Here is a 22609-nt window from a genome sequence, read left to right as displayed (position 1 = left end):
CTGCTTAGTTCTTTAAAGTGGAATGCGTTTTACTAATATTTTTCCCCCTTTTTCCAGCTGCATCTACTTTCCCTAGTCTTTTTTTCCTAATTGTCTTTACCCCCTTCAGGCGGGCTACAGTTAGTAAGTTTGATGTAAATAAATTCTAATATCCAGTTGTTCTATTCACAATTTTCTGCAAGTAATCTTTAGGAATGACACATCTCACTGCGCTTCTGCAAATAAAAGACTAGATACCCCAGCATAAATGTTTCATGACATACTTTATGGACTTAATACCAATATGTACTTTGTAACATATTTTTGGTAGATCTCAAAGCAGTTTTGCAAAGAAGGTTAGTACAGCTCCATCCATTTTACTGACAGGGAAACTAAAGTAAAGAAGCAACTTGCTGGAGGCTGTGTAGCGGATAAGTAGAAAAGACTAGAATATCACAAAAATCTTTTAAAATATCAACCAAGCAATACCAGACTCCAAAAATATTTTTAAGTTACACTGTCACAAAGTAATTTACTAAATTAATGTGTATCTGAGTTAATTCTGAAGCATTACTAAGTACAAATACATGTGGATACCTGTCTATTTCCCTAGAGATATTAAAAGCCTCTATCCATCAACCATGCCAAGCAGTGAGCTCTCTTTGCCCTCAATGTGCATTATAACTGTGCAAGCATTCTACAAAGCCAAATCCCACGATGACTGTTATTTTGTAAACTTAAAAATAACATTATTTTCCTAAGATAATTAATAAATACATTGCCAGTACCACTTTAAGTACGCTAGGTAATTTACCATTAGAAAGCTGCTTGAGAGCATAATCAAAATTTAGTCAAACAAGGGTGAAATTTTATAAGGTTTTCTCCATAGGAGGCAAAATGGGAGATCTTTCCAGGACACTACCATAATGCTTGATGCCTTTTCCACCCTTCAAAAGTTTTTCTTCAGGAAGACTTGCTCTGAATTCACTGGTGTATTTCTGATTCAGATTGTTGTATCTGAGGAGGAGGATAGAGAAAGAAAATACTAAAATAATGATCCTTTCTGGTATTAGTTGCACTTATTGTTTATTAGGTAATTTGAAAGTTACAGTGCCTTCTGAGTTCTGAACTTCTAAGCAGCCAAAGAATTGGGTAGTCATATATGTTTTCCTAGAACCTTTCAGAACCTCAGGATGAAATACGCCAAATGGGATGCAAGTATCAATAACAGCTGTGCTGTGTCATTTTAACAAATTTAAAAAAGAAACATGCTATTTTCCCCTCAGACAAATTCTAGTGTATTTTTTTTTCTAATTCAGAGTTTTAAAGCCTGATTTCCCCCACCACTAAATCAGTGTTTATCTGAATATCTCTCACCCTTTTTCTACCCTCTGGGAGAATTCTTATCCAGCAGAAAATTAAAGAATTACATTTGATCTGAAAAAATGTATTTCATGTAGGTTTTGATTGCCTTATTGAAAAGTGGCGTACACCTTGATTTTGAAGTGAGATAAAAAATTGAAATACAATTTTAGAAATCTTTTTTTTATGTCAAAGATTTCCTCAAAAACATGTTATTTTTTCAAAATTGTGTTGCACTCAATAAATTTTATAGCCACTTTTTGACAATCAAGACCTTTTAATTATCAGCAGTTAATGTCACAATTGAAAATTTCATTTTACAGAAGAATAAAATCCTATTTTACAAGAGGAAGACAAAGTACATACAGGGGAAACATCTCTAGTCATAACTCAGGTCATATGTAAAAGAAGAGAATCAAGAGCTAGCCACAGGAATAAATGGCCACTTGTGTCTTAGGTTGCACTGAAAGATTGACAAGACACTACGGTAATCTTTGCTGCTGCTGCAGTTAGTGCTATTGTAACAGAAAAAGCAGTATTTTTCTCAAGAGTTCTGGAAGTACACTGCCCTTGGAAATCTATTGTTGTCATTATCAAATCCCTACACTTCACCAAGGTTTCTGAAGGATTTCCTTCAGAAATCCCGATGTCTAAGAGAGAATGCCACTCATGCATGACCCTTTCCACTCATGGTGACACAGGTTGTTTCCCTCCCTGTTCTTGACTACGAGTATTACTCATGACCCTGACAATGGGAAATTAACTGTGATTAAACATTCCAGAATACAGGAGGCAGGCCAACTTTCAAACCACCCTGGATGTAAAAGCGGACTGCAGTTGTGAGTTCCTTGCATTTTATAGGCAATACCCAGGTATAAAACCTAGGCTCTGTAGGTGCCTAGGTGGCATAAAACTGATTCCTGTGTGTGGGCTAACAGAGCAATTCCATTGTCTCCAGTAAAAGTTCCTTTTATCTCATTGTCCAGGGGATTATAAGTAAATATATCAGGGTTATTATGTTGAAACCACTGTATACAGCATTAACCAGTAACAGTCTGCTCTTTTCTTGCAACCCCCTTTGCCTAATGTCCTACACTAAAGGTGCAAGCTTGCCAAGACAACAATGCTTGCTATATATTGGTACAAAGCGAAGTGCAGTGGAGGTCAGTCCCATGATCAAGCTGTCTTGGTGTTGTCAGCTTAACTGCATGCCAACATATTTAAATCCTTCTCTGAAGAACTGGACATTCTTCTTTCTTCAAGACATTTTCTTATTAATAAAACCCCTTAAATACTTAAGGTTGATTACATTTTTTTTACCTTACTACAGAATTGCTACTGTGAAATCTCTCTCCTCAAGGCAGATCAGAAATACTGAAGTCTGAATGATAACATATGATCTATCACTACCAATTCTGTTACACATTAGTTTACAGGTTTTGCAAGAATTTTTATCCATATCTACAAAGGAAACATCAAGCTTTCTTTTTCTCACACATACCTGTGTGCGATGGTCCAGAAACCCAGGGTGTTCACCATCATTAGAGAAGCCAAGAAGAAGAAGAATCTCTCCAATTTACCTTCATGCAGCAAGTGTGGAAACCAGTTGCCTGGCAAAGCAGACGTGAAGTAGAATTAGTTTACCTTGCAGAATCAGACATGGTTCATGTGAAAGACATAAAGATAACTTTGTGTAAGACATAATCACAGCAGGTGCCTTGACCCCCCCCCCCCCCCCCCATGTAGCTATTTACACAGGCTTCATTCTCACAGCATCTTTTTTTTTTTTTTTTTTTTTTGAATACTTTGCTCCTGTTTTGCAGACAGGCAATAGAGATCTAGAGAAACTAAAGAACTTTCATCGAATCTGAAGTGTACTGGATAACCTAACTCTGCACAGCTGCTTCTGTAATGAGTGGGCTATTTTCCCTCTATATAATCCTGTGCATATAGCTAAATGAATGCCAAATATGAAAATTTTAGGAAGAGCTAAAGTGGTCTGTAGAAATCCTTATTCACATCCTTCATGCTTTTCACAGGCCCTTCTAAAGGGTGTGCGTGGAAGGAAACAAACCCAAAAACAAAACTAAAAAGAATGCATAAAGGGCATTTGTTCAGTGCCTTGGATGGTGCTCCATTATCAAGATTCTACCTGACATTTTACTTTACCTTTTTTTACAGCTGCCTTTAGCTGTAAGTCTGCAACATGTCCTTGTCCAGCACAGAGCATTTAATTGCACAAACCAAACTTTTTTCTACCAAGGCTTATGGCAATAGTGTCTGGGACATTTTGGCAGCTTAAACTCCATTCAGCAGAGGACAGTACCACCTACATACACCCAGTCTTCCCTGCTTCTGTTCTCACAGGCTTTAGTTTGTAAATGTACTGCTTTCAATGTTGTCCATTGCAACCAGTCTGAAAACAAGCTCAGCTGGTGAAATAACTGTGGAAATGAAGATGGTTGAAGAGAACGCCAGCCCAGCCAGTCTGCCTTTGAAGAAAATCAGTACCTGAAGTACCATAATCAACTACAGCAAAAACATAAAACCAAGGTGAAAAAGAAGTTACAGTAGGTACAGAAATTGAGAGAGCTTTACAGTGCTGTAACATCCTTTTACGTTATTGGGGAATACAGAATAATTATTGCTTTGAAGAAGAAAGAGACTGTCTTCATTAGCAAGTAGTGAAGTGTAGTAGGAGCAAATACAGAGCATGAAACAGCTGGTGCTGAGAACGTGATGTGCACACTATACACAGCTCAGGTAGGGGGTCACATCAGATCAGTTCCCACTAACAGCTGGAACACATCAGGCACAAGCATTTTTTTGGTTTAGTTCCATCCTAAAGAATGAAGTTTTTTGTTCTCCAAGATCATTCTGTGATGCAAATCAGAGATCAGGAGGTTCAGGTCAAAAAGCACACTCTTGACCTGAACTAAAACACCAGCATCAATGTAGCCTCTCTTTGCTCCTTAGAAGCCTGGTATCAAATCCTACCCATCTGAACAGAGTGGTTATTCACCTCTTGAACAACCTAAAAGGGAGAGGAAGAAAAACAGCCTTCTTTGCCATTGTTGTGCTTTACAAACTTGATAGCTTTAACTGATCTTTTGGCCACTAATGCCATCTTTAGCTACCCAATGCTATTCTTAGTTTGTTCAAATTTTCTATTTGGAGAGAGAGAGCTGCTTCATAGCCCAGGAGAGCCACCAGCCACAGGATTACACACATACCCCTCCCCCCCATATATTTACATTTTTCTCTTTCCTCCACATCTTCTTAGAGATGTAAACACATTTCTTTCCAAAGCAGTTAACTTTAACAGTCCCCAGATTAACAGAGGACAACTGCCATCATCATAGCAGTTTTCCCTAACTCCTCCACAGTTTGCTCCGTGCCAGGTTACCTTTCTGCCTGTCACAGAGCGGCACCACCTCACCTCTGCATGTATGATTCCTTTTGCAGCATTATCTCAGAGCGAATTCTAAACTGTATCATTTAACATTGTCAGTTGACTGAGCTCCTAGGTGCTATAACTTCATTTTAGTAGCTTATAAACTTTTACTGTCATAATTCACAATCAGGCAGTTTTTCATTTCACATCCCCCAGTGGCCAATAGAAGTCACGGGGAGAGTGTGCGTATCTGATGAAAGAGAAAGCATGCAACGGAGTTCAGATCTACAGCTTGTCAAAGCAGAGTTCACACTGTCTGCTAGGTTATTCACGTATGCTAGGCTAGCTATATGAGCAGCAGGAACTTCCTAATGGAACAGCATTTACAATGGAACCTGAACAAAAATTATGTACTGAAAAACAGTGCTGAGAAATATTAAAAAGAAAAAAAAAGGAAAAAAAGAAGAAAAATTATCACGTTCTAAGAGAGCAGAGTAAACTGGACCTTTGAAACTGTCTTAGTGCTGTCAAAGCACCGTATTGAAGTGCTGGAAGTCGGAATGTTTGGTTTTAGCAAGGTAGGAGGGCTGCCTGGAGAGCAGATCAGGGTTTAGCCCGCACTTCACCACTAGTCTCCTCCTTGGCTTGCGTCAAAGACCACTGCTCAGTCTCCTCAATTCTTCTTTTAGTAATTGCCAGTATTTAAACAGCAAGGCCAAGATAATGACACAAAACCTTTGGAAAGTCATGTATTATAAATGAGCAGTAGCATAGGCAGGGCCAAAATTAGACTGGGCATGGTAAGACTCCAACTCCTGTAGTGTGTGTGCTCTCTTTCTAGTTTACTGGTCTATCCAAAGCAAGAGGTAGGAGCCTGTCTTTCTCTTCCTTTCAGTAAGGGGCAAGAGTGTTTGTCAGGGGTGCCTTTCTCTACAGAGAGACAAGGGTGGGGGCAGTCCTAGAGATATCCAGACTATAATCCTACTGCCAATATGCATTTTCATCAGTGGATACAGCAAAGATTAATGTAACCATTTCCTATTTTCAGCCAAAAATATTTATTTCTCATTTTTGTTTTTCCTCTTCTTTTTAAATGGAATTTGGTTTTCCATGAGAGGGGATAAACCTGGACTACATTTACTTCTGCTTACGCTCACCGCACCGAGAATCCTCTGCTGGCAGGAAGCCTTGGGAGCGCAGTCATGGCTGTTGAAACATCAATCATGTGTTTCAGGCAGCAAAACTTGCTTTAGGTGCTTTCACCCTTTACCTGACTAACACCTTCCACAAGCTGCCTGCACACTCCAGCACTCTCCACTGACTGTGTTTGGGGTTCATATTTTTAGGATTTTACCCTTAGCCATTAATGTCAGGAACTTACTGGTAATGAGTGTGTTTTTGCTGGAGTACTACTCTGTTTGAAGTGGCCAGCACTTTCTCATCCTTGAATCAGCGCACAATATGCTAACAATTCATCTTCCCCCAAAAGACACTGCCTTTGGGTTCTGTCAATCCTTTACTTTTCTATGGAGATTGCCAACAGAAGTGCCAATTACAAGGTTGGTTTGTCACATAGATAATTGCTCACTGGGAATTAACTTTCTACAACAAGCTCCTGATTTCCATTTTTATTCCAACAATGGAAATACTTTGTAGCATGAATCACTGCAGAGAATCATAAGTTTCCTTTAGCTGTGCATATTTTAAAGAGCCTTTTCTTATTGGTTAGAGGTGAATCCGTTATGCATTTTGTGGCAAATTTAGAACAAATTAGAAGATTACGTCTAGGCAGTCAATTCCTCAAGACTGCTATACTGTATGTTGTTGAAATAAAGCACCTGGAAAACTTTCACTAACATTTTCCAATCCTATCGGTTTTGCTTCAAAAAACCTCAGGTAGTATAAGAAGAGGGAATATTATACAACACCAAGAGAACACACCTGATCCTACCAACACAAGCAAAAAAGCAGGCAAAGCATGAATTAGGACACAGACAAATACCCACTTTCCTGGGCTGCTTCTTGTGGATGATGACAGTGGCAAACTGCTGGCAATATTAGCCATCACGGAAGAAGTGGAAAAGGCCGTAAGCCAGTCTCTGAGAAATACTAGTGTACAAAAGTGATGTGGTTTAGCAGTGGACTTCGCAGATGTGGAGTAATGGTTGGACTTGATGATCTTAAAGGTCTTTTCTAACTTAATTGCTTCTATGATTCTAAGGTGTCTGCTACTATTGATGGCTCCCTTGGAGCTCTCAAGGGATTCACAAAAAAGCCCAAAGTTGCACAGGAAGGCAATTTGTTTACTGAACACCTCCACTGTATTTTAGTATTGGGAAAACAGAAGACAAAGCAAACCAGTCACATGCCAGAAATTAGATTCCAATATTTTTAGAGGTATTCTGCAACCCAGACTATGATTATAGAAAAATTTAATTCATAACTTCTGAATGGACTGCATTGCCTTCCATAAGTTCATCAAGTTAGTGCTCATATATTTAGTGCTTAATCATAGCGAAATTAAAGCCTCAGTCTGCCTCTAATCCTTATTAGCTAAATAGGCACCAGTGGACACCACCATCTGGACTGCAAGAAATATCCTCTAGCTTTATCATATTTGGTATTTAGAATCACACAAGGCTCCAAACTAGAGGGAAAAAAAATTAAAATGAAAAAGGCAAAACCAAAAGAAAACCCACAAAACCAACCCCAGTTCTCTGAATACAAGCAGGTAAAGTTGTGTCTGGGGCACTTTCCTTCCTCTGACCTTTTCTTTTGCCCTTGTCTTTCTTACATATTTACATTAATATTTTTAGAGAAATGTATTCTCAAATGATTGGCATAGGAGGACAGGTTTTGTCTTGCATCTTCTTCCATTAAAATGTTAGGAGAAGTAAAAGATCCAAAAGAAAGCAGTTTCCCAGCTTGTACTGAAAATATCACTGTCACCCGTCATCTGTTTGCACTCGTCAGATTTTTTTAAAAAAGTCTTATTTTATCATATTCACACCATCCTCCATAGATGTGTTAAAAATGATTAATGCAGCTTTGACTGTGACTGATATCTGATCAACTTTGCCAATAAAAACCCAAATAAAATTCTAAACTGGTGACATGAAATAGGATATTAAAATGTTTAAATTTTGTCAACACCCTCTGTGCCTCAGCACTTCAAAATACACACTGGAGGATCGACTTCACTGTATCCTGAATTGTTTCATGGAAAAACGTGGTCTCATTGCTTAGAGATGGGAGAACCAGAAATAGTCTTGGCTCAGGTTTTAGTGAAATGAGAACCATGGGACAAGTCAAAAGCACCCATAGCCTAAGAGCTGCACACTGAGCCTTGTTAAACCTTACAAAACCTTACATAAACACAATCATTATCTTTCAGCAAAAGAGAAAGAACTTTTTTTTTTTTTCAATATAAATATATTAGTTCAGCTTTTTTTGGAGGAGAGAGGAGGGGAAGAAATAATTCTATAAATTGTCCAGGTACCGAGTGCCTTACAAGCTCTTTAAACAGAGTTGGGAAAAAAAAAAAAAAAAAAAATCAAATGTAATGAGAGCTTAATTTGTGTCATTTGACTTTAATTTGACCAAATTCTAAGGCAGCTCACAATTTTATTTGCTGAAGCACTGTCATCTTTAGAATGTTCAATAGGTGACCATTAGGTTTTATAAATTAACAAATAGTTATTTTGCTGATCTTAAGCTTTGCATCACAAGCATCAAAGAACACTGTTATGAAGCACAATGGAAGAGTCTGGAAAAGTACAGATGGAAGAAAATAATTTTGGATATAACATTTCCTGTCAAACTAGGAGAAAACCAAAACCAAGCCTAAATGCCCCTTTGGGTTTTGTTATAGTCTATAACCAGCTCCAGAAGTCTGATCCCATGCTTACTTCGATTTACAAGTCAGAGAGACAAAAGTCTAGCTGGGATGAGTAGAGTACTACTTCAAATCTTCAGTCAGAAGTGTTGTAACACAACAGAATGCCAGGTTGGATGGGGATTTGAGAAACCTGGTATAGTGGAGAGTGTCCCTGCCTACGACAGGGGGGTTGGAACTAGATGATATTTAAGGTCCCTTCCAACCCAAACCATTCTTTGATTCTAAGAAACAGGAATATCTCCATTATTTACAAGCTGTGAATTCCATGAGTTGTGGTCACTTGGAATAATTAATCCCATCCACGCAGGGAACAGTGGGAAGGAGATACCCAGTGAGATTCCACTTATTTTTAGAAATAAAATGTGAGAGCCCAATAATATGTTGTTTACATACTAATAGGGAAAATAATCTCTAATGCTTCTAACTAGAGCAACAGAGCAAATATTGAACATTTTTCACTGTATTTTCTCTAAAGTTTTTCAAGGTTTGTAGAAAACTTCTCCTATTTAGGGGCTTATTTGGTTCAATTACAGCACCTTAACCTGACTACACACTGCCACTGAATCCCTTGGAAATTTCAGAGTGACTTTTGCTCAGGACAATGGCACGGCCAATTCCATCTATAGGAAGAGCAGGCCTGACAAATGAAGCCTTAAGTTATACTTTTTTTTTCTAAAGCTAAGTAGAGCAGTTTGGCACTCGATTTCATAAAAGGGATAATATTATAGCCAGAAAAAAAATTCAGTTTGCTCAAAAATCTTAAGCAAAAGAGGTTAGAACATGACAACTGCAGTCTGTGGAGAACATGGAGAGTTCAGTCTTTTTGGTCCCAGCCAGGATAAAAATGTGAAGCTTCTGATAAAACAGTATTTCTGGCAAGAAATAAACATTTTCTTTTTGAATCAATTAAATGTTTTCATACAGACTTACAGAAAAAGAATAAATCAGCTTAATTTAAAATTAGACAAAACCCTACCAAATTACAAACCAAATGCAAAAATTTATTCCCTCTATTGCTTTGTACAAAAATAATCTTAAAGGAATAAATTACACATATAGTAACACAACATCGGCAAAATGTTTTGATGCTGACATTATGGTTAAGTATTTTATAAAAATGCAATTATACCCAAAGTTAAATTGCAGTAAAATATGTCAATTTCAACTTTACCAAAATTAATAATTTCCATACTTTTGAGGAAAGCGGAATCAAAAAAGTCAGCAATGCCGTCTTTCTTGAAGTGTTAGTTTCATTGAACCCCTATTATCCAGTGGAAAAAATAACATCTATTTTACTGCGGGACATTCAAGAAGGTCTGCTCTCCACACTGGATGCCTTGGTATTTAAAAGTTCTTTGTTAGATTCATCTGGGTAAGAATTCCTGGTTTTTACCCATCTCTAGGTGATGCTTTTATACCTCATAATAAAACTGTCTGTGAATTGTCAACTTAAAACCAGCAATGCATGTCAAAGAACCATTCATTTGTTCAGATGTTGCAAGTAGGGACCAAAATTTCTTGTCATGCTTTCAAAAAAAATTCACTTCCCCTTATTTTTTAAATTACATGATTCTTTATGTAGGAAAAAGAAGAACCCAAAACTTAACCATGAGCAGTAACAAAATTCTGCAACCGTGGTAACTGTAATGATGCCATGCATTAGGGACAGCAGTTGTGCTCCATAAAAGAGCAGCTCTCTGTAGCACAACGAAGCTTATCAATGGAAAGCATTTTTAGAAGTACTTCTTCAGCAAGAGGAACTATTGCTGAATATGTGAACAATGGGATCCCTGTCCTTCAGTTCAAGAACCTCAGTGCCTTACTTTTTAAATTTACTTATGAAACAAGTCTTTTTTTGTACTGAACAAAGATTCATCAGCAAAAGAAAAAAGACTTTAAGAAACTCTTGGCCTATCTTGAAGTCAGCAACCCAGAAAAAATCTCCAGTTCAGGGTTTAACCTAAATATTCCTCAAAAGGCTGAATGTGAAATAACGCCCTTTTGAAAATAAAAGTTCTCTAGGAATTGTGGTAGCCATCTGCAAAAGGATAAAACCACAATGAGACTGCATTGTCACAGAATCTGGTTCTTCCAGTAGCTGGGCAAAGGGAGAGGTGCAAAGAAAGCACAAGAGAAGTAGCAGCTCTAGGAGAACAAATTCCATAGACAGCTCTGAAACACTCAACCCAACCTCCTTTCCCCTATGACACTGTGGAACGAAAAGAAAGGCATGTCCTCCACTCTTTGAAGCACTAATCTTGCTCTCATGGCCAGAGGCTTTCACGGAAGCATGGCTAACATGAACGTACTTCTTCATGAACATAAAAAAAGTGCTTCCTAGACAATTTATTTTCTTGCCTTCCAGAACAGAAGTATAGAGATTGGAGGTGAAGGCTTCCTGCAAGATGCCATCCTCTAATTACTCCAACTATCAGAACTAAGATGACTCATTAAAATTGGATGAGTACAGCTGGAAGGCTATTTCCTATCTTAATTCCATCTTAATTGTGAGAGCAAATCAATAAAACTTTGGCACCCCCTTTAATTCTGCTGCCTAATTCTCCAAATCAATAATATTAAGAAAACTGCTCAGAAACACCAGTCATGGGCATATTCTTACCTTGAGAGCCTGCGTGGGCTGTCTGAACAAAGAAAGCTCCCATAAAGCAGCCAGCTCCATTAAAGAGAGTTAAAAAATGCATGGAAATCCCTCTCATTCTTTCTGGCACAAGCCAGAATGAAAGTAAAGAACCTTAGAAAAGAAGCAGATACAGAAATAGGTTAAAAAAAAACAACAAAACCCCAACAAACAGTAGTAAATTATGGTAAAAGATAAAGACAAAAAATCCAAAGTGCCAAAGAACTTTCCATATTTTACAGAGAATGTACTTGCTGCAGAAGGGCAGATATGTTAGTATGTACCCTATTAACAAAGGGTTACCTAAACTGCTTAAATTGATCTCCATAATAAACCACCTCACATACAACTATCAATATTCCACAAGTATGTAAGGATCTTTCACCCAGATGATTACTTTCACCTTGTAAAACCTTAGGCACAGCAAGACAAGAGAAACACCACCACAGTCATCAAGCGTGAAGACAGCAGATGTGATTCCTAACTGCAGGACAGCAGGACCTCTTATGCCAGAGCCAATGCAGCATGACCACTAGTAAATGCTTCCCAAATCTAGGGTTCTACCTTAACTTGGACAGCTGCCTGGCTTTAACTTAAAGCTGAACAATGCTGCTCTTCCCCAGAGAGCAACCCACAGAGTTACTGGCAATTTTTTTAAGGTATTGTTCTTCACTTTCTTGCCAGAAGACTAAGCCAGAAGCAGTAACAGCTTTGGTGGCAAGAGGAAGCTGTAGCATTCTGTTGTAGCATGGATGACTATAAATAATCCCACCAGCTGTAATTTGGCTAAACTAGGTTACAGTAAGTCTTTATGATAATTGGAAAAGTTACTCGGAAAGAACAGCTATCAAAACCTCATGTTTCCTAATTTCACACATTCAGCTCTGACCCACACTTGTTCTCTAACCCCCAGTGTCTCCCAGCCTGCTTTATTTGTTGAGTTTGAATGACCTCCAGCTTGAGAAACTTGTCAGCAGAGGATCCTATTTGGATGCTGAGTTGCCTGAAGCACCTCTAAATACAAATCAAACTTTGCAATCATTATCTTCCATCCTTTTTTAATTTGGATGCCCAAATGAGAGCTTTGGAAACATATTAAAGAAAAAAAATATACCATGGGCAGTGGTTTTTGTTTATTCACAATAGGAACCAAAAGCCCAACGGCAAGGGAAAGCAGGTGAGCCTGGGACACCATCTGTAGGTACAACAGTACAGTCTGAAACATGGTACGGTCAGTATCCTAGCTAATTTGAATCACTAAGAGCCTAAAAAGTTTTCAGTTATTCCTCCCTTCTAAAAGCAGGGGTGCAAAACATACATCCTGGTCAAATTCAGCCTGGGTAATTGCATCCTACTTACCTAAATTACCCCTGCTGTTCCAATTGCGTACTCCATTCCTCGCTTCTCTCACAGTGCTGCTGTGAACTATTAAACAGCTGCTCCATTTCACTCTAGAGACTATTGCATTTCAATCGGTGGGTGAAGTGATCCCCAATATATCCTTTAATTAACAGACCCGATTGTTATGAGACTTCCCATTTCAAAGTGTTTTGAGACTTTGAGAAGGACTTGGGGGTGTTGGTTGATGAGAAAATGAACATGAGTCGGCTTCAGTGTGCGCTCACAGCCCAGAAAGCCAACCGTATCCTGGGCTGCATCAAAAGGAGCGTGACCAGCAGGTCGAAGGAGGTGATCCTGCCCCTCTGCTCTGCTCTTGTGAGACCTCACCTGGAGTATTGTGTGCAGTTCTGGTGTCCTCAACATAAAAAGGACATGGAACTGTTGGAACAAGTCCAGAGGAGAGCCACGAGGATGATCAGGGGACTGGAGCACCTCCAGGAAGTTGGGGCTGTTCAGCCTAGAGAAGGGAAGGCTGCTTGGAGACCTCATAGCAGCCTTCCAGTATCTGAAGGGGGCCTATAGGGATGCTGGAGAGGGACTCTTCATTAGGGACTGTAGTGACAGGACAAGGGGTAACGGGTTAAAACTTAAACAGGGGAAGTTTAGATTGGATATAAGGAGGAAATTCTTTCCTGTTAGGGTGGTGAGGTACTGGAATGGGTTGCCCAGTGAGGCTGTGAATGCTCCATCCCTGGCAGTGCTCAAGACCAGGTTGGATGAGGCCTTGGGTGATATGATTTACTGTAAGGTGTCCCTGCCCACAGCAGGGGGGTTGGAACTTGATGATATTAAGGTCCTTTCCAACCCTAACTATTCTATGATTTTATGATTCTATGACTTGTTGATGGGCAGATAGTATTCTTGCAGCACTTGATCAAATACTGCGAATCTGTCAATCCTTTGTAGGGCAAAGCAGTTCCAGTGCACTGGATAGCTTGGACACTTGGCAGTGTAATAGCTGCTGTGGCCAGCAGGCTGGCTTCCCTTCAACAACAGTCTCAGGCACTGTGGGGGCAAACGTCTGCTAATGTTATCTCACAGGATGGAGGTGGTGGTGGTGGTGGTATTTTATTTTGTGTGTGTGTGTGTTGGTATTTTTCCCAGAGCTTTTGGTTTTGCTTTTTAAATCATTGGGCTTTAAGAGTAATTTCCTAGTTTAAACCAAGCAAGGGTTACAAATTTAAGTTGTCAGAGGCCTGTAATGTCTAACATTCTAACACTGTGGAGGATAGCAATTATCATTGTTTTTATCTTATTTTCTAAAGACTACCTCAGTGCTAGGGAAACATTAAATGCTGATATTATTCTCAGGGATGCTCCTGCCACCTGAAGAAGATGACTATATAAAACTCCTATCAACAAGATAATATATTGTATAAACACAATTTTAAGTATCAGAGCTCAAATGAAGATGAAGAGTTCAATATGCCAAATCTAGCTCCTCTAATCAAGCATTTTGAAATGAGGTATCTCCTCCCTTCCCTCTGATTACAAGTGTGAACATTTCTGTCTTCAACTTGGATCATATACTTTCAGGTCAAGTAAATTATTATGATAATTGAATTTGACCTTCTGCATAACAAAGGCAGTAAAATGCCAGGAAAGGTGAAACAACTATTTAAATGTCTAGGCTGTCATTACCATCCATGGAGATCTACCGAATGGCTCCTGAACAGCAGTACACTGAAGTTCTGCTCCTGAACAGCAGAAACTGAAGTACAAACCTAGGGCTCATTCCAGCAGTCTGAGTACAGATGCCTAGTGATGCCAAAAATGCTGTAGTGCACTAGCCATCCGCATTGGGCTGTCTGATAAGGTGCAAGACCTATGGGAAAACCATGCTCTTCTCCAGCAGCAACTGGAGGCCACAGGCACCTTAAAGAGCTTGCTTGCCTTACATGCATAGCCTAGATACTCCATGACAAATCATGCCAGACACCTACGTATGGGCAAGTAAACGGAGGCCTGCATCCTTATCAGCTACAGCAGTAACCTACTACTTTAGGTACCTACCTTCAGTTTTCTGTATGCAAGCGCCAAAATCAGATTTAGTCCCATTCATCTGGATTCTTGAATCGTACTTCTAACTGCAGCTCTCAGCAAGATGCTTAATCATTATTGAAATGAGAGCTTTTCTTCCTAAGAAATTTTAATCATAATCCTTTAAAAAGATTGAAACCCCCAAAACAAAAAACCAAACCAAAAAGACAAACAAAACCCCCAAACAATGAAACCCAAGCAAAACAAAACCACCCCCCCCCCCCAAGATGAAGCTGTATTTCTTCTCTAAAGGCTAATGCCATCTTCCAGTCATTGGACTTCTGTTGTGTCCCAGTGTGCTAGATTTAAAAAGCCTTATTCTACCAGCAATATTATTCCCATGTTTCTGCATGGGAAGACTGTAAGCAGGCCACCTCTTAACCTTTTTTTTTTGTAAGCTAAACAGAGAAGGTCACAGTTTTCAGTTACACTTAGCCTGTAACTTAGAAACCAAATTACCTGCCTAGAAACCTGTCTCCGTTAAGTACTTGAGAGCTATCGGATGAAGAGGCATTATGAAAGTGCTAAGTATTTAAAAATAGGGGAAATTACCTTTTTAGTGACAGACCATGACCCACAGCTCTCACTAGTCTTAGAGTGTAAGAATGAAGCCAAGACACTGAAGTTATTTTCTGCTCTTAAATACAAATCTGAACATTTCTTGGGTTCTATGGGAACAATAGACACTCAACTTGCAGAATTAATTGCCTGCAGAGATCAGCTCATCAATTACTTTACCTGTGTCTCTTTAAGTGAATGTTGATTAGATTATTTTTGTAATACTAACTTTTTTTTTTTCAAGCTCTGCAAGCTAAAACACTGGTAAGCACTCTGAGTGCTCCTCAGAACAAAATAAGCCTCAGGAATGTCAGTATGGATGTGGAAAGGTAAACTATGGAAAGAAGAGAAGGTTCAGACTCACAATCAAAAGTGTAGCTACATAATTTATGGATAGCAGGCATGAGCTAAGCTCTGCCTGTTCTCTGCAAAACAGGAGTGTTTATCTCTGGCTCCATGCCACAAGCTGAGGCATGATGCTCTGTGCAGGCATGTTCACATGACTCCCAATTAGAGCCCAAACAAGAATCTTGCATCTGCCTACAATATTCTGCAGGTTAGCTTGTCAGTTGAATTGTGTTACCCACCTGCATATGCTCTGTGTCAGTCAAAAACATGTAATAATTCTACTAGCTGGGTCCACAAATGGAAAGAGTTAGGTTAAATTGCTTCACCTTGCTTTGACTGTGGCCTAGGAAGTGTTCATAGACCATAACCACAGCTCAGTTCTCGTGTGTATTTGTTCTGCCTCCAAAAAAAATCACCACAGAAGACTTTAGGTCAGAAGGGACCTCAGGAGCTCATCTGGTCCAGCCCCCACATGGAGCTGGTTCAGCTTCAAGACCTGTCATGCCTCTGAGCCCAGAGTCCCACCACTCCTATCATCCCCCTGCCAAACAGTAGATTATGCACCCCAGGGATCTGAGTGGGCTGTGTTACCTTCCAGTTAAGCTGAAACAATGGCACTGCTCACTCAAAATTACAGCAAGAAAAATTATGCCACTCTGAAGCAGGTAAAGCACAGATCTACTCATTAAGCCCATGGAAGAGAGCCAGGGATAAAATATCAGATGCCACTAATTATTTTTAGGAAGATGACATAATTCTCTTCAAATCAGAATATTCTTGCTTTAACCTATTAGATTTTACTTACAGGAGGGAGTTACCAAGGCTTCAGCAACTCCAAGGAGGATGTACTGAGGCGCCAAGTGGAAGCAAGGCATGGAGGAGACCAGAAGAACCTCCTCAGAAAGTGTTTGCTCCACCTGAGGGAAATGCTTTCGGTGTATTTCAGAGAAGCCAGCAACCATCACGGAAAGTACAGCAGAAAACTGACCTACAACTGGGTAAAGAGCACAGAAGCGTTCGCCAAGGCTGTAGGTACAGGATCATCATGTATTTAGAGTAAAGCAAAGCATGCAAAAGAACCCTCCCCTTGCTACGCCATCCCACACATCCTCTCTGGTCACATAAACATGGATAAAGTGTACTTGTTACACTGCAAGCCAAACTCTAAATACACGGCAAAGGAGCACAAGGTCAGCACAGAAAGCGTTTACGGATGCAGAATATATGAGAGGAAAAACTTTTCCCCCCTGTAGCCTCATAATGCAAGAGTAAAACTTCCAATAAACTCAGACGTATTTTAAATACACTCACTTCACCATGCATTGCATAGGGGATACTATTTAAATGTATTATTTTATATTCCTGATGTTGACAGAATGAAATGGCTGTAGTCTCTTAGAAAAACACCTATGAAGCAAAGTTTTCAAGTCTTCTGAACTTGAAGCATTTATACTTCTGACATTTTGAGCTCCCACTGGTTTTGACTAAGTTTGCAATTCCTCAGTATTACTAAACTGCAATGTAAATCCAGGTCTGAGAATCTGGTTTCTTGTGACAGCTTTGGCTCAAATACCCGGGCTGTGTTTTTTCACTTGTCTTACAAAGCCTCTCACTTACAAAGCCTCTCACTTCATGACCAGAAGTTTCTATGCTTATTAGAATTGATTTACACAGTCAAAGGCTTTTGTTTCATATTATTTTTATAACACATATTATCTCTGTGGGTGTCAGGACAGAAAAGGCAGAAAACCCACATAGATAAGTGGCCTTAACTTTCTTATGTTTTTGCATGTACCAGTGTTTATTCTCTCAGCAGCAAACTCTCATACCCTTCTATCAGCACAGTCTTCCTGCATTTTCACAACTTTAAATACGCTCCTCCCTGCCTAACCAGAGGCTTAGAAGCTAAGGGCCCTTTAGTGCTTAATAAGAACACCAGTGAATTATTGCTTGAAAATTGATGACAGGAGGGAATTCAACAGCACTTTCTAGCCAATGCACCTTATGAAGGCCAGGTATAAAGCCCTCAAGGAGCTTCTTGTAATATACCAAAGCAAGAGTTCTCCCTGTGAAAAATTATGTTAGTACTAAAGAAACCTCAAGCCGCTCAATATTACTACACAGTGCTATATTTTAAGCCATTTTCCTTACTGAAAACCAAAAGATTTCAGAAAAAGTAACCTCTGAATTCCCAACAATTGTAATCTTTCTTTTAAGATGTTACATGGCAGAGGAAGAAACTGAGAGCCTTGGAGACCTGGTTTCCCTCCTACCTCTTCTCCCTTCAGTCCTCTTTAAAACAAGCAGTTTTGAATGACCATCTGAGGCTTTGCTTTTATAGGAGAACAAGGTTTCTTAGTAACACTTGGGGCTGTTTCTAGGAAAAGGTTGTTTATATTATCTAGAGACTAAGGTTGTTTTGGACCTTTATGATTCCTGATCTCATATCCTGATTAAAACAGGTCAAAAAGCTTTCCTGAAATGAATACTATTCTAACTAGATCATCTTTAGGGAGAAATAATCATCATCAACTCCCAAATCACCTCAAACAAACACTGGGCTGGAGGCTTGCTTTTGTTTACTGTGTGGAGAGCTATTCTCCACATCACTCTTGGATGGAGTAAATACAAGACTAATAAGACATTTCAGTATAATCAAGCATTAAGAATATTAGAGCAAGAACTTCTATAGCCCAGGTACTTCAGCTAGAGCCTCTGGTCTTCAGCTGATGGACAACTATCCAGCAGACACACTCCTTCAGTTCTCTGCTGAATCTTTTATACCGTTGACTAAAGCATAAAATGCATATAAAAAATTACCCAAACAACCACCACCACAAAACCAAACCAAACAACCCACAACAAAAAACACAAACCAAAACACAAAACCTCCACAAACAGCTATGAAACTGGAAAACCTCTAAAACTCTAACTTTATCAAATATTCAATGTTTTTCATAAAGAGGTCCAGATACTCAATATATTTGTGACACAATCTAAATTCACATTAAGATTTGCATGTTCTTTAGATCATATCTATTTTACAAATAAACCAACCATAGAAATAGTAACAGATTACAGTTTTCATGTAGAACCTTATTATACAGCAATCAGATATTTCAGTTCAACATTGCCTGTATGGGTCACCTTTGGAAAACTGTTTTTCTTAACATGTTGAAGATTTCAAAAAAAATATTTAAATTTCTTTTACAAGACTTGTATTAAAAATATAGTCATAGGCTGGCTTAACACCAACAGCTTATTTATACTTCCAATTTTGTTCCTGAAAATAATTGTGAACCTAATTAACTGTTGGCAAAAATACTTGCACTTAGAGGTCTACCATATTTGCAGGTGCAGTCATATACTTGGCTATCTCAAGCCATCGCCTGTACTCACAGGTATTTTTATGCCTCAGGTAATTTATCATCCCTAACAGGAGGCTATTTTAATAAATGAAGCTATTAAGAATTAACCACTGCATATATTCTACTGCTGTTCAACATAACAGGACAGAACATTAATACTAACTTGAAACTTCCATGGTTTTAAGGAAAGTTATTATCTGACTGTGTTTTTTTTCTGTGTTTTAATGCAGATGTTATTTTAAAAACTGGGGTAATTGCAACCTGCTGTGTTATAGGCATCTGGTTTGTATAAAACTTAATAACACTTTTAATTAGGCTAATTTAGTCAGATTAATACCTCTGTGTGTGTCAGTACTCACTGTGCTGCTTGCCATGGGGCTCTGAATTAATAGTAGCACACTGAGAAAATAGTCGCTTATAAATATTTTTGTCTGAGGTTTGTAATGCAGGCTGGAAGATTAAAAAAAATGTAGGAAGCTTAATGAGAGTATCTATGAAACAGAAATTTTTAAGCAAATACAGAATAGAAGCTGCTTTTCTGGTGGTATTAAATGTAGCTGATATTAAAAGAGGGTTTCAGAAGATCCCTCTAGATCCTAGAATGCAAGAGGTTTGGCGGATAATAAATAAATGAATAAGTAAAACACATCAGTGTCAATGGAAGGCAGCTGAACCCCTAATAAAGCCATCATCACCTTTAGGATATGAATTTCTTGGAAATGGGTGCTAATCTGCAAGCCTGAGTATACAACATTTACTGTTGAAAACAGAACTCGGCAGAGAAGAATGTTGTACCTCTTTTGTGAGAAAGAGATAATACTACACATCTGGAGATCCATCTTTACTTGAAGTGAGTGTACAATAAGGTATGTTTCAGTTTATGATTTTAATAAATAAAATTACTAACCACCCAATTATTCCATCCTAGATATTCAAATGAAAATTCTAGTGCTGGAGAGGAAAGTTGTACCTCTCCAAGTAACCTTTCACCTGTGAAATGTTCAGCCTTCTCAATACGAACAACAGTCCAGTGATATATACCCATTTGTTTTACGTAGTTTTCTTCATGTTTTCTTTTGCTCACTAGTTCTAAACACCTCTTGTAGACACAGAATTAGAGTAGATACTTTAATTTCATTTGTGATACAACCACAGAGTCTTGAATAAACTGTATTGGTGACAGTACTGTTTCTCTCTTCTGAGTTGCAGTCCCAACATTGATACAGTTATAACATAAAAACACCAGAAAAACAAAGCCTTTGTTCACAATTTTGGTCAATGAACATTTCTCCAGTATCAGAAAGCAACTAACTGAAGGACTCTTTTATTCCTAAAATAGACTTTAAAAGTAAATTCACTTTCCAAAAGTTAATGGCTAAACTTGGAAGATAACCAAGTAAGAGTAAGTCTCAGGCCTACATGGTTAGTACCATTTTTTTCACCAGCTCCTTAGGATGCATCCTATTTATTTGGGAATGTCTCTCAAAATTTTTTATAGGTCAGAAGAGACTCAGTCTCTGTCCTGCACAAAACCTATGCATTTTTTATTGATATCTAGCAGATTTTTTTTCAGGACCATCTTTTCAGCAATTCCTTTGACACATATTCACCCTTAAGCATCATCCCAAAACAAGTTCATCTTAACATCTATAGTCAGAAATATTTGTATAGGACCATCATCAGTTACTAAAGTTTCTCTTTCAAAAACAGAATACCTATTAAAACTGTATAAACACATGTCTTTTTCACATACCAATGTAAATTGTTGGAGAATGTCCAGTGTCCTTGGAACTAAAGAGATTTGAATTAATGCATTCCAAAATAGGAACAAGAATCAGTAGTGGCACGATGCTTATCACATTCATTGCTGCAACTGGCAAGACAAATCCACTGAAGTGTAAGTTAGAATTCATGGTTTGGAGATAATATCCTGAGGGAATCTGTATTGAAGAATAAAACCCAGTTCCATTAGCATACCAGGTACGTTTCATGGGTAAGATTTTTACTATACTTGGAAACTTCTCCAACTTTTTTCCTTCTGAAGAAGTCACAGTAAACCAAATATCTTCTGGCTAAAAGGAAAGGCCATTCATGGTAAAAGACTTTTAGTGACATTCTTGTTCACTCCCAGAACATATGATTTTGTAGAATATTACTGCCTTATAGCTGTCTGAAAATTAATGTATAGTTAGTAACTGAGCTCATGTAGGTTCCTCAGCAATGGTTATAGTCAACCCTACTCACTGTAAGTCTGTTCAGTGCCAAAGAATTACTCAAATGTTAGCTCTTAATAAAAATACTTTTCACCTACATTCCAGCTCTGAAAGAAGATATAAATTTTAAAAGGGTGAATAAATGGCAACAGAACATGAAAGATCAGAATTGAGCCAAATTTTGTTGGTTCCTTCTGCCTTTCCACTGCCTACTGCAAATCAGAACTGACTTATTAATAAGAATTAAAATATCATCAACATGAATCACAGGCACTGAAAGCTGTTAACTTAATAATATGGAGAAAATACTATTAATCTTTAAAAAGAAGATACTGATCTATCGCCTAGTCTAAGAGTGAGCCTTAAATTTACTGGAAATTCTGCCAAAGAAATAAAAGTAATCTCTTTCAGCAGTGCAAATACTTTTATCTTTTCTAGATATATTGCTGGTTATTACAACCCTGATTAATGGTATCTGGTTCATTTCCATCTAAGTGATTAATGCATATGCCTTGGCCATATATGTGTGCTTGTTGGTTTGGGTTTTGCATTTTTTTTTTTTTGTTTACTTGGGATTTTTGTGCTTTTGGGGAGGATCAGGGAGGAAAGCAGAGAAAGAATGAAGTAGACGGATGGGAATGTAGGCTGATGGCAAGATGGAGTGTCAACAAAACAGTATATGCTACATATTTTTAAGAATTTCCTTAAGCAGCATTTTAAAACAAATAAGTAAAAATAAATTTCTGAGCTAACTCAGAAATTTGTTATTCCGGTTGCCAAAAGGTAACCTCAAACTCCTGGTTAGCCAGCATCATCCAGACAAAAAAAAAAAAGAATAATCTGAAGGATTCTTAAGTGTCATCTTAAGTAGCTTTCTGACACATTTATATTTCTATAACATGTACCCACTCAGAAGTGGCAAGAATCACATAGGTTGTTCCACTAGTAAAGCAACAGTTTAAAATACATTCCTAGATATATAGTAGTAAACATGTCACAGTACATTTCAAGGTTTTAGTTTAGAAGCTGCGTACCTACCTGCATTATACACATTCTATATAGAATTTGGAAAGTAAACAATGGGAAGAGCCTGGCGAGTGACTTTGTGCTTTCCACCTGAGTCTCACTGTACTGACCACCATAGTTTTCCTTGGCATGATCTAGCCAGTTTGTCACGCCTCCACTAAAGTAGCGGTATCGCACGTAGGACATTTTCAGTGCACTAACAATTACCCCAAAAGTTGTCATCAGGGAACTGTCTGCAAATAATCAAACACATTACACATCAGAATGTTTTTACTTGCAGATAAAATCAACAAGACAAAACACTGGGAGGGAAAATACAACCTGATATATTCACTTTTATGTCTTTTTGGGGAGGGGGAAAGCAATAAAAGACTGGATCTGTTC

The 22609-nt window shown here is 38.4% G+C and overlaps 1 protein-coding gene across 1 annotated transcript in view; it reads right to left on the bottom strand.

The window, feature by feature from the left end:
* Positions 1-306: 306 nt before the first annotated feature.
* Positions 307-22609, bottom strand: part of SLC15A5 (solute carrier family 15 member 5) — a 33374-nt gene continuing 11071 nt past the window's right edge. Inside the window, exons 4-9 of the mRNA XM_061466077.1 lie at positions 22238-22458; positions 20740-20926; positions 16424-16612; positions 11254-11385; positions 2843-2951; positions 307-996 (exon numbers count right to left, since the gene is read on the bottom strand). Coding sequence (XP_061322061.1) covers positions 849-996; positions 2843-2951; positions 11254-11385; positions 16424-16612; positions 20740-20926; positions 22238-22458 — 986 coding nt within the window. The 3' untranslated portion in view covers positions 307-848. The remainder of the gene's footprint in view (positions 997-2842; positions 2952-11253; positions 11386-16423; positions 16613-20739; positions 20927-22237; positions 22459-22609) is intronic.

This window comes from Pezoporus flaviventris, unplaced genomic scaffold, assembly GCF_033815535.1.
Source record: "Pezoporus flaviventris isolate CSIRO_AGI_PZ_B2104156 unplaced genomic scaffold, CSIRO_AGI_Pfla_v1 ptg000002l, whole genome shotgun sequence".
Lineage (NCBI taxonomy): Eukaryota > Metazoa > Chordata > Aves > Psittaciformes > Psittacidae > Pezoporus > Pezoporus flaviventris.
Note: the sequence above shows the minus strand (reverse complement) of the source record. Positions and strands in the feature narration are given on the sequence as shown.